The sequence below is a fragment of the Lepisosteus oculatus genome, chromosome 3, assembly GCF_040954835.1.
Source record: "Lepisosteus oculatus isolate fLepOcu1 chromosome 3, fLepOcu1.hap2, whole genome shotgun sequence".
Taxonomy (NCBI): domain Eukaryota; kingdom Metazoa; phylum Chordata; class Actinopteri; order Semionotiformes; family Lepisosteidae; genus Lepisosteus; species Lepisosteus oculatus.
The window spans coordinates 68,134,250-68,147,427 of record NC_090698.1 but is presented as its reverse complement, the minus strand read 5'-3'; the positions used below and the strand labels follow the sequence as shown (position 1 = coordinate 68,147,427).

Here is a 13,178-nt window from a genome sequence, read left to right as displayed (position 1 = left end):
ACAATGTACTGTATACTGAACTGAGAGTAAATAAAGTCAAGGCTATGTGGACTATCACTGTGACCTCTTCTGAATAAATGTACATCAAAATTAATAGCTACCCTTGTTCGTGAATGTTAAATCCACAAATTCTGAAACCTTACTTATACAGTTTAATTTATTTTAATAAAACAAGGCGAATAAGACAGGCCTATTGGAAATATGATCTATTTCATTGGGAAAATGTGTATTGAAATTTCTTATTATACAACTAAATTAATCTTTTAAGAAATAGAAATACTGTATGAATAGAAAACCTCTCCAGTAAACCTTGCCGATATTTTGTCGATCAGCAGGCAACCCTTGTGGCAGTGTTTGCCGTGACAGGCGCTCGGTCACTTTCCATTGCTGCTTCACCTACCCTGCTGTCCTTTTGCCCATGGGTCCTGCTGTGTAGGAGCCAGTGCAGATCTTTTACTAGAAGCGTACTGCCAAGCCACACTGCTTGTCTGTATATGTCTCTAGCTGTTTGTGTGAGTGGAAAATTCTGTCAACAGACTGATTGCCCCCAGGTGAGATGTAAGTGCAGACCAAAAGGGGAATTTGTAGAGAGTAAATAAGCCCAAATTTTAGCAGCTCTTAAAAGAGATTTTATGTGTGAGAACAGACTTATACCTTATTAAACCTTTTGTCCTCGTTATATAGCTTATAGTTGCTGCATATATAATTATAACAGTGTAATTTATTTTTCTCCCTCCCTGCTTGTTCAGTTTGTGCTATATACAGTATTCCACTTTTCCGCTTTAACTCGTGGGACACTGCATAACATTACTTATCTGCTCACCTATCTTATCTGCCTATTTTCTGTATGTGCTATATGAATACAAATCTATATTACACATAATTTATTGTCTTATCATTTTGTTTTTACTGCAAAACAATGAATGACTGGTCAAGTCAGATCTAACATGTCACAATATAACTTAATTTGTCTGCAAACTACAGGTAGCTGTTAACTAAACATTTCCTCTTCTGACTTATTTAAAAGCAGCAAGGCAGCCACAGAGTATGCCTACATTTACAGTTTTCTGCACATTTTAATTGAGTCATTAAAATATTAGTTACTATAAACACTGATACTAGTCAGTGTTTTGTTAAATTTTGTTGCCAAGCAAATACACCAGAGGGGGTTTCTCAGTAGGGATCAATGTGGCCTGCGTATGTGAGTCAGTATAGTTTTTTGAAGTCATTTTGTCTCATAAATCATAGATCAACATGAGCAACTTCACAAAACATACCATTAATTATTAATATTCATTTAAATAATAATTACGCATGCTTATGTTAATTTTATGTTTATTTAATTAATAAAAAGTAAAATATACGTTTCAGGTAAAGTGGCAGAAAGATGATATGGACAACAATCATAACTTCTTTTCAGTGTCCTCTGATGGTCGAGTTGTGTCTTGGACTCTTGTGAAGGTAACTGGCACATAACAACTTAGAAATCCTGAGCATTGAAATACAACAGATAATTTAGACACTTTTTAAGGTTTATCTTTAGAAAATTGAACTCAACATTTTAAGTTCTGACATACAAATTAATGATTTTCACAATAAAACTACTCTATTTTTTTTAGGTACTGAAATCAGTAATTTGTTGTAATGGTTTCTGTATCTCAGCTACAGTGTATTAGCAGTATATACTCTATGTTTACACAGAATCCATCTGAATATGAGCATTCCTACATTTTCCATAAAATGCAGTGTACCAAAGAAAATAGCTTTCTCTTTTGTCATACTTGTGCTCTTTGAAAAACTGATGAAATGTGCAGTGAATTGCTAAACCCTACTAAAAACATCAAACAAACATCAAAAGACTAGATCTCTAAGGACATCACTTGGTGTGTTTAAATGACAGGATTTCATTGCCTGGCACTTGGGATTTATTGCAACTTAGCAGTTGGCTAGCTCCACTGTGTTCAAAATCAGTATTTTGCTTGTTTCTCTGGAGGGCAGCTATTAATTCTGATATACATTTGCTGGTCTGCTTGCAGAATGAACTGGTTTACACAGATATCATCAAACTGTCTGGGGAAGGCGCAGTGATGGACGGGCCTGAGGGACTGCAGCTGCAAACCATGGGTATGAGCCGGACCTCCAATCAGGAGACCAGCTAATTATTGCGTGACACACTAATTGCTCACTCTTGTTATTCTATAAAACAATCAGATTAGGGCAGAAAAGCTTATTATTTCTACATCTGCCTCAGACATTTGCATTAATCAATTTGTCTTATTTTTTGGACACTGTGTATCAAGTTCTTATTGTAACTTCTTGTTGTGCACAAACGATATGAGCTTCACATGCAAATATCCGCAGGTTTTGCTAAAGGTAATTCGTGATTTTTTTAGTCACTACATATGTTATCTTCACATTGAATGATGTTATTTATGTTATCTTCAATGTCAAGTGAAACAGAATCTCTGTGAATATGGGACATCAAAATGCATTTTGTCTTAGTCTATCATTGCAGACACATTTTGTATGTCGTAATTTTGGTAGAAACTTTGAGGTGACAATCACATTGTTCATGCTTTCAAAACCTATGTCACATGATAAAATCTGTCAGCTTTAAATTAACAGTGTTTTATTTACAAATAGTTTTGAGTGGATTTTATACAATATAATCATAAGGTGCAGACAAAGACAGTAAACATTATAGATTATAGATTGAGACGAATGGTGTCTGTAAGAGCACTGTGGCGAAGATTGCCCAGCTGTCCGTGTCACACTGGTGACTCTATTCATCCTGGTGCTCAAAAGGGTCAAGTTGCCAGTTGCAGACTGCTCCCAAGTGCTTTAGTGTGAGAACTAATTCATCATCCAAACACCTTTTCGACGGTGTTCATCTCATCAACCTTTCTCTTCGCTCTCCCACTCAGGTTCTTGATTTGTTTTGTTTTTTATCTCAAAGTACCCCTCATTGTGGCAAAAGCTCACTTCTATTGAGCTTCTGGGAATTGTCCTATATTCTAACACTCTCTGTGCCACACTGCCACACACCATTTTAATATATCTTATTACCATCTTTCGCTTTGGCATCTGTTCAGAACACAAGTTTTTCTCCCTCCTCAGTTTCTTAAACTACATTAAGCACATCATCTGTCAGGAATGCAACTTCATTTTTCATCTCCTCAGTTCTTCCATGGCATCTCTGCACCACCACATCACTCAAGACACCCGGTACAGGGAGGAACATAGGCTGTGGTACCTGTTCCTGGAGCAATGGAGCAAGTTTACATTTCTTTATAGCGACTGTCTTTTGTCTGCTGAGACCTACAATTCCTTAATGACACCTCTGACTGTCTCTGATGAACATGTTGATCATAGCCAAGATTTAAAACATTTTCTACTCTCATATGTATTGTGTCTTAAGCTGCTTCATTCCATTTACACTGATCTTGTTTTGTGGTAATAGAATAAAACAAGTAATGATAATGGTATAGGAATCTGAATGGCATAGTTGTCTGAATGACAAAACAATGAGGTTAAAGAAGCCCTATTCCGAGGATTTTTTTTTTGCATTACAATTTTCAAGTGAACCAGCCCCCAGTGAAAACTCAACACATTCAGATACTGTAGGTACTTGTGTCAAAGGGAATTCTGTACTGACAAGTTCCCTCTCTATGCGGATTTTTTGCAAAATTCTCCAAAACTGATTCCTGTTGTATTTTGGTGGCTAATAAGCCATGGGTTACAATAGTATTTTTTCATGTCATGTTGATTGGTCGCATTATTTAGCCATGGTCTTTGTTTGATAAAAAAAAAACACTTTAGGATCTTGTCTTTGGACAAATTAAATACAGCTTGGTACACATGAAATAGGATTTTATTTTCTGCCAGGTTTGTTCATTGCCAAATTTTATGCATACAGAATAATATCTCATATGATGTAGAACTTGAAGTTAAAGCTTTTTTATATAAAATAACTTTTTAATATATACACATTTAAATAATAATAATACTTTTAAGAAATTATAAGCTAACAAATTTGAGGTTTTTGGGAAAATTTTGAACAGTTTATTAATAACTCCATAATGTGTTCAGATAGGATTGTGGTTGCTATAAAACTGCAACCTACACTATACTGTATACCTGCCCTAAAGGTTCAAATGCAAAAACTATATCATGAGTCATTATAGACTGTATTTAAGATAACCAAGAGATACCGTATATCTCATTTTCTTTTTGGCTAAATTAACTCTCAACTACATTTACAGTAGTATTAACATGCTGTCATATAAACTGTAGATGTACAGTATAATTTGTCAGTTGGTATTCACTGTTTCTATACTTCTTCCTACAGCATGTGGAACATCCTTTGACTTCCACAAACAAATTGACTACCTCTTCTTGGTAGGAACAGAGGAAGGAAAAATACACAAGGTAAGACTGCTGTTACATAAGAATATTTGAACAGTCTTCATATTCAGTACTTTATATACAGCATGGCAAAGTATATCAGTATTGTTAGTCCTAGTAAGCATAAGTATGGAGTTTCTGCTTGCCTGAACTAAGCAATATCCCTGGCCAGCATGATCAGTCATATGCATGGTTTATTCACATTAATATACCTCACACTCTGGCCAGACACATGAAGTGCATACAGTATATTTCTGTGCATATGCTATATACAGCATGCACTCAGATGGAGGATGATTACACATATCGTCTGGCATATTCATCTGGCAATTACTCCATTTGCATTGCTAGGTTTAGAATGTCCTTGTGAAACTATTATAGTGCAGTAAACACATTTTTATTTTCTGGTGTGCAGGCAATCCCTCATGATTTGTGGGTCACAGTTATTTCTGCTGTGATGCCTTTTACTGTGCCATGCAATAATTGTCCCATTGCATAATCCCAATTATAATGGATTAGAGAGGTAAATCCAATTAGTTTGATTTATTGGCTTTACTCATCTGGCTGAGAACTCGACAACCTGGCTGTAAGGACTAGGCCGTCAGAACCCCCCTGACTGTTTTTAAGAGTGGAGGTGGAGGGATGTGAAAAGATAAAGCATTTTAAAATTAAAAGCATTTAGTGCAAGATTTTTACTGTCTCCTGTATTTTTACATATTATTAACATGAAACAACATATGATAAATTAGGTTATTGTTGTTCTGAAAACCACCTCTGCACCCCACAGTTTGACTTTCTAAAACACATATTAATTGTTCTGTTTGTTGTCTGTACAACCTGTCATTATTTATTATTTAGTGTTTTGTAATGTACTATCTACATTGTATGTCATTGTATGGTGTTGTCTGCTGTACTATACATGTCCTGAGAGAACAGCACAAAAATCCTATTGTACATGTTTATATCGCAAATAAACTCCTTTATCTTTATAAAAATCACCAAGAAGTGACATTACAGTGGCATGTTGTTTGCTATTGTAAATTAAAATTAAAGTACATTTTATTGCCAAACTACAGACTGTTTTACAAGCAACAGTTTTTAAGGTATTTTTTCATTTTCTAAAAGGAAATGTTCTGTAAGACTTATCCATTGAGAGAAACAAAATCAGGTCTTATCATTTCCCTAGTTAATTAAAGTGACTTTTCGCTTCACGACTGTCACTGTAAATACACAGCATCAAGAAATGTCTTTCATACAACTGGCAAAATGTAGTCTATAAGAGCACTGGCTGATTGAGGTAGTTCTGCTGAGGCATTTCCTATAGATTGGTCTAGATAAATATTGCTTTGTGAAGACTATAATCTGAAATTTGAATCCTCTTCACACTCTTATTTTTTATTTAAATATCTCTCCACTGAATGGGTGTTGTACATACATTTTGGAATCCAGTTCTGAAACGTTTTTTTAAGTATCCACAATGTTTTTCTTCTTTGGCTTTATTGTTTCACAGTTTGATTGAACATTAATTATAATAATAATAACTCCTTACATTTATATAGCTCCATTTAAAACACTTTACATGGGTAATGGGGACTCCCCTCCACCCCACCAATGTATCTCTAAGCATATCAGTCACCTGCCCTGAATGCATTTTACTTTACAATTCCTTTGCTATAACAGCTGTTAACCTTTTAACATAATTTGATTAATTTGATATAATCAATGTAGTAATGCTTTGAAAATGTAATTGAAGCCATTAGTGAACAAATAGAAAAAAAAAGAAACAAGCTTGATTATTTGTTGGTCACTTATATAAAAAACATCCCCTGAGTTTCCTCAAACTGAATTTCTTTTTTCTCTTCCACTGAGCTCAGCTGGGACACCATGAAAAAATAAAGTCAGCATTACTTGATGTATTGTACACTTCTTACCAAATATTTTTTTGAACATTTGATATGTATTGAAACCAGCAGGGAATGAGTATACTAAGAAAGATGTCCTTTGCCTGACAGTCCCTTGCCCTGGCTTTGGGATTAGGCTGGAGTCAGAATGAGTTGATTCTTCTTCACCTACTGTACCTCACTACCACTTAAAATTCCCACTGCAGTCCTGTAGCTATACAGTAGCTATGTTGTTCAGAATACCATGTGTTTAATATTAAATTTACAGTATTTATTTTAAACATAACTTTAAACTCTGTATTAGTTAAAGCCATTAGAACATGGATGGATGGATTTTTAACATATTTAAAGGGTAAAGGGTAGACAAAACATTGTGTATCTACAGTTTATGTATTTAGTATTATTTTACAGTTATATTCAGTATCATTTCATGCATTTTTATTTAATTTAAATTCAGAAATGTTGAAAAATGTTATTTTAACTTGCATTTTCTAGGCTAAATTAACTTTAAAAATGATTAAGTGTATGAATATTTTGGAGGATACCTCTGCTATCTAGGAATGTTCGACAATTTTGTTTACAGTAATTACATGGGTTCCCTGATATAGTATGTACTGTATCATATATTTATATAGGTATCATCATGAGCAAATGTACAAATGAGCAAATAAAAAACAAGTTCTTGTAATTAAAAATTAAGAGAATGAAATGTAAATCAGAGAAAGTTTATACGTTTCTGTATTTGTTACAAATGAATGCAGAACATCTTCACGAACCTTGAATGAGGACTTTTTATCTGTTATAAATGTTAATAATATATTAACATTTTTGCCATGTTGTTTCAGTGTTCCAAAGCCTATTCCAGCCAGTTCTTGGAGACCTATGATGCCCATAACATGGCTGTGGACGCAGTACGTTGGAACCATTTCCACCCTAAAGTCTTCATTTCTTGCAGCTCTGACTGGACTGTAAAGATCTGGGACCACACCATTAAGTATGCTACTTTTTTCTTTTCAAATTACCACAAGCTCATGTGTAAACAAGCTCTCTTTGCCACAGACACAGTACATCACAAGAATAGAAAAAAATGCACCTCAGAAAGTTATAGTGATAACTGCAACTAGGACCATTTTTTTCAATTTCAAGTCTGCTTATTAATATTGATAGAATGCTAGAAGCCTTGTATTGAAATCTTATTTTATGATCTTACCAATTAACCAAAAAAGTACACAAATGGTTAGGTAGCGTTGAATTTATCTGATTACCATGGGCACCAATACTGCATGCTACTGTTAGTTTAATTTAAATAATAACAAATATTTTGTAGTGTTTTTAGTCTTTTATGAGTTTTTTGTTGGTTGATATTGAATGCAGCACCAGAGACCATTTTGATAAAAAAAACATCATCTATGGATGTCTTTCTTTTAAATTCATTTTTAATGTTCCTTAAAATAATATACCAACCTCAGCCAGGAAAAAACAATCACTATCACAAAACTAAATAAATCACACTTAAATTAAAAAAAAATCAGTTTACCTTTTTAGAGAGAAAACTTGAAATATTGAAGCATCTGGAAGCATTTTGAGTGGCAGTCCTACCCAAAAAATCGTTCAGAGTAAAAAGTTTTCACTAGCAGGGTGTATGGATGAGAGGCTCAGAGACATATAGAGTGCACACAGTTTATTTTGGTCATAGTTTTTGTTGTACTTGACATGTCTTTTTTTAACTGACTGCACTTCCTTCAGTGACCAGTTGGTCCTAACAGCAGGAAGTGCATGCCAGATGCCCAGTAACTTTTCCAGTTCAGTGAATCAGGGCCATAAACTGCTGATAAGTGCTGTGAGACACTGTTTTTGTGGTGAAATATCATTGCATCCTTCACTTTGGTACACTTCAGTGGCTTTCTGATTCGGGTTTTCCAGGCATTGCTGCAGAAATCATGAGTGCCGTCAAAAATTCTTCATTATCTGAATATTTTGTGATTTAACTAAAATGTCAGGTTGCTTTGTTTTCTTCCCACAATTACATACAAGTTTTATTTATGTCACATCTTGAAATTGTTTTAAAATCAGATGTCTTTTGTTTTAAGTGAAACATTAGTGTGATATTTCATGTTAATTAAATAACATGATATTGAAACTCATTGTTTACCACTAAACGTCCAGAAAGCATAGGAATATAGGACATGTTACAGTATATATGAGAGGAGGCAATTCTGCTCACCTAGCCTATTTGGTAGTTAGTAGTTAATTGATCCAAGGATCTTATCCAGCTGTGCTTTGAAGGTAGCCAGGGTATCGACTTCAACAACATGGCTGAGAAGCTTGTTCCTGACTTCCATAACCTTTTGGGAAACAAAGAACGTCCCATTCTCACTTTTAAATGTACTTCAATGTAATTTCTATAGTGCTTTCTGGTTTGTGTTTTGCTGTACATTCTGAACAAATCCATTCTGGTACCTTTGTCAATGCCCTTGAGGATTGCGAACGCATGCATCAGACTCCCTCTTTTCTTTTATAAACTAAAAAGTCTTCAACCTGACAATGTTTGACATTCTCTTAAGCCCTGAAATGTTTCTGGTTGCTCTTCTCTGGAATAATGTCGCAGGAACAATATCTTTCATGCAATGTGGTGAACAGAATTGTACACAATATTCTAAATGCGGCCTTAATAGTTTGATACACAAATTTAACGGAACATCCATTTAAATTCTGTTAAATTAAAACTCCCAAGGAGCAAAAAACACATACAACACTGGAAACTATATAACCTAGCATTTTATTTACCATTTTAATTGCTTCCCCAAGAAAATATAAATGTTATGTACTGTAAACATAAACACCCAAGTGCTTTTATTTATGTTTCCAATTTGTATTTATAGTTTACATTTTTATCTCTATATCCAAGACACTACACCTGTCTACATTAAACATCATCTGTCGTGTGTTTGCTCATTCTTAATTTTTACCTATTTTTTTTAATCATACAGTACAGGAATGTAGATCATCAATATAACTTTATAGTGACATCTAAAGCACAGACCAGTGAGCAAGGTATATACAATACTTGTCCAGGGCTCAATGAGGAATAGGTAACAGACATACGGTTTGCATTGTTTACAAATGTGGACACTTTAATGCTCGTTGTGGCTAAGGATCTGCGCCTGTGGCTGGAAGGTTGCCAGTTCGTATCCCATGGCCGGCAGAGGAATCCTACTCTTTTGGGCCCCTGAGCAAGGCCCTTAACCCTAACTGCTCCAGGGGTGCCGTATAAATGGCTGTCCTGCGCTCTGACCCCAAGCTTCTCTCCCTGTCTGTGTGTTTCATGGAGAGCAAGATGAGGTATGCGAAAAGACAAATTCCTAATACAAGAAATTGTATGTGGCCAATACAGTGATCCTAATACAAATGTTCTAAAGCAGGCTTTTGATTAATTACATTAGTACCATGTGAATTTCACAATAGACTGCTTGTGGATTAATCCTATTTATGAACAATGAGAATTTGGAAAATGAATTTACCATTGTCATGTCTGTACAATAAAATGTAAGTGACCTTACTGTACTACAAAAAAGTTCATTTTCTTGATAACTTTATGATGGGAGTTTCTTTTGATGCTCAATTTATCTAATGATTAAGCTTTATTGCACAAAATAGTTAATAATAATAATAATAATAATAATAATAATAATAATAATAATAATAATAACAACAACAACAACAGGACACTGTACACCATGAATAAAGAAAAAGACAAACAAAAGTACAATAAAAGTAAATGAAAAAACAAAGGCATACAGATTGTAGGCAATCAGACATAGACTCGGTAAAAAGGTAAGTTTTAAATGTATATTTGAAGAGAGTTAAAGACATCTCTTGTAAAGTCTAAGGAAGGTCATTCCACAACACTGGAGCAGTGACAGAAAAGGCACGTTCACCAAAAGTCAGTGAGTTGCTGAAAAATACCTCATTTAAACTCAGTATGTACAGTATACAGTATATGTATATCTTTGTACAGTATGATGTAAATTCTATTTATTTATGTACATGTATATACAGTACATGTACCTACCATTCATGCCTAGGTCTATGGCAGTACCGCTTAGAATATTTTGTTCCTTTTTTGCCAATGTCCTCCTACACTGTTTGGTTTATCATAGTCATAGTTGTTCAGTTGCCTATAAGAGGAATTTAATTTGCATTGTGTGCTGCAGAAATACACATCTACTTATTCAGTGATCAAACACCAATGTGTCATTAGTGATCCATATAAAGTTGAATGAAATTGTACTGATTCCAAAATTGATTGACCATCACCTTACAACAATTACAGGCTCAGTATTCCAAGTGCAATAGAGAAAGTTTATACTGACCTCTGGTTAAAAAAGATAGAAACAATAAACATGAGATAATGGATCAGATTAAACATGCAAGGGCCCTAGCACTTCCTGGCCTTAAAGAAATGCTTTTACTACCAGTAGTGTTTCTGAGGCTTCCCATAGACCATATCTGCTGCCCTAATCGCAATTCCAGAAAGACACTGGAAACAGATTCTAATGGATTGGCAGTTCATAATTATTGTGGCTGTTATTCATTAGCAGAGATCTGCCAAATTGAATCACACTTGAAAAGATGCAGTCAAGCTTATTTAGTCGCAGTACTACCCAGAACCACCAACAGAGAGCACTCTTGCTCTAACATTTTTTTTCTACTGTACTGTTGAGTCAGTCAGGAAATGTTTATTCAACAAGACATATTTTTAAAATTTAATATTTGCTATTTAGTGACTTGTGTGGCATTTATGTCTCAGTAGGAAAGGCTGTCAGATTTGATCCTTTTCTTTAATGCTTGTCTAATACAAATGTTCTAAAGAGGGCTTCTGATTAATTACTCTTGTTCTCTTCTGTTCAGATGGGTAATACAAATCTTGCCCTTCATTGTCATGTACTGACAAGAAAGACTGAGCTGCATTCTTGGATGTAGATTCAATTAAATATATTAATTTACCACAAGTCAATAGGAATCAACCTGCACTCAATCCACAAGTTGGCAATTCGTTCATATTCTGACCTGCTTTAACCGCAAGTACCCAGTTTGATACAGACCTTCCACATTTTCAATTGGTGAAGCAGTTTGTGACTTCTCTACTGTATAAGCTGTGTAGTGGGGTAGCTGGTGCATATTGGCTGTTTGGTGTGACCAGCGTAGGTACAATAGTTCTCAATTATTATGCTGTGTAGATTAGTGCATAAATTAAATACTAATTCCCCATAAGAATGTAAGTAAAGGTATCCCAGGCCCACTCTTAGCCAGAGGGCTGAACTCCCAAATAAAAACAATTGCACATATATATATATATTTATGTAAGATTTTTAAATGGTTGTACTAAAAGTCATTTTTAACCTAAACATTTGTTAATGCTTATGCAAAATGCTAAGGAAAGACTGTTATTAGTGGTGGGTGGTAAATGGTGTGGAAAATGTGCCCACAGATACATCTAAACTACACAGTTGTCTTTGGACCTTTTACTCTGTGAGCCTTTTAAGTACCATTTCTAATATATTCTTGTATGTCACAGTACAACAATACAAATATTTGTTATGCTTATTTAGGTTTTCAGTTGATCAGTTGATGATTTATTTTAGACTGTTTCATTTAATAATTCTATTTTTTTAATATTAAGGTTGACAGTTTTGTTTTTAGTTTCTTAATTACTTTAACAAGGTTTTATTTATGATGTTATACATACAATATTTTTGCTTTTTTACACAGAAACTTTCTTTTAGGGTTTTATTGACTTTCTACAATATAATCAGAATAAAATAATGAAGACAATGGGAGGTGAAGAACACTGAGTGAAAGATTACCCAGATGCCTGTGTGTCAACAAAACACTATTCACTACTTTCCAGCGTGTAGCATATACAAAACCAAACCAAAAACATGCAGATTAGGAGACCTAACTGTAATTCATTAGTAGAACATCCCCTCCTGGTCAAAGTAAGGAGTGGTATATATGCAATAATTTATTACTGAGATTTATTATTTATAGAAACATATATATATATAGAGTGTATAATATTATACAGCTATATACAGCTGTACAGAAGCCTGTATAGCATATTTTAGGAGTCTTGAGTGCCAGTTGGAGCCTTGAGACCAATAGCCCATGAAACAGTGCTAAAATATTTTAATACCTACAGTATAGTCACATCTTTTGTCTTGAATATAATTCAGTCTTTTTCTCTCTTCCTTTGAGCACATTTTCTCTAGCGTTCTTCATTGCCAGCTCTTGCCAGCCCCTAAGGAAGTATATTCTCAGAAACTGAATCCCTTTGTCACGAGAACATTAATTTGTAACTGTTCTTAAGGTCTCATAAGAATGAGAAGACGCCTCTTAGTATGTCTAACATGTTTGTTTTATTTTAGTCTCATTTGTAGCTAATAAAGCACTTTTAGAAGCCACCTTTCTTCTTCTTCTTCTTCTTCTTCTTCTTCTTCTTCTTAATTGATCCAGAGGTCTCATCCAGGTGTTTCTTAAATGAAGCTAGATTATCAGCATTGACAACATGGTCAGACAACCATTCTTTCATCTTTAACACTGTCTCGTTTTTCTTCAGCACCCCAATGTTCACTTTTGACCTGAATTCAGCAGTTGGAGATGTGGCCTGGTCACCATATTCATCCACTGTATTTGCTGCTGTAACTACAGATGGCAAGGTAGGGGAATTAGCAGGGATCTCTTTTCTCTGTGTTTTAATCCATTTCTACTGTATAATACTCAGAAAAGGACATTTGGATCATTTGCTCCATATTGAGTCTTCATGAATGTTCTTAACATAATTAAATTATTGTAAGTTTCACAGTCTCTCCT

At 34.5% G+C, this 13,178-nt stretch overlaps 1 protein-coding gene across 2 annotated transcripts in view; it reads left to right on the top strand.

Moving 5' to 3' along the window:
- Nucleotides 1-13,178, top strand: part of dnai1.2 (dynein, axonemal, intermediate chain 1, paralog 2) — a 47,515-nt gene that overhangs the window by 19,677 nt on the left and 14,660 nt on the right. The window contains exons 14-19 of one of the 2 annotated variants that reach the window (XM_015363325.2): nt 333-551; nt 1,372-1,461; nt 2,037-2,124; nt 4,349-4,428; nt 7,151-7,299; nt 12,925-13,024. In XM_015363325.2, the coding sequence (XP_015218811.2) occupies nt 333-551; nt 1,372-1,461; nt 2,037-2,124; nt 4,349-4,428; nt 7,151-7,299; nt 12,925-13,024 (726 nt within the window). The remainder of the gene's footprint in view (nt 1-332; nt 552-1,371; nt 1,462-2,036; nt 2,125-4,348; nt 4,429-7,150; nt 7,300-12,924; nt 13,025-13,178) is intronic. The other variant, XM_015363333.2, reaches the window with a different exon arrangement.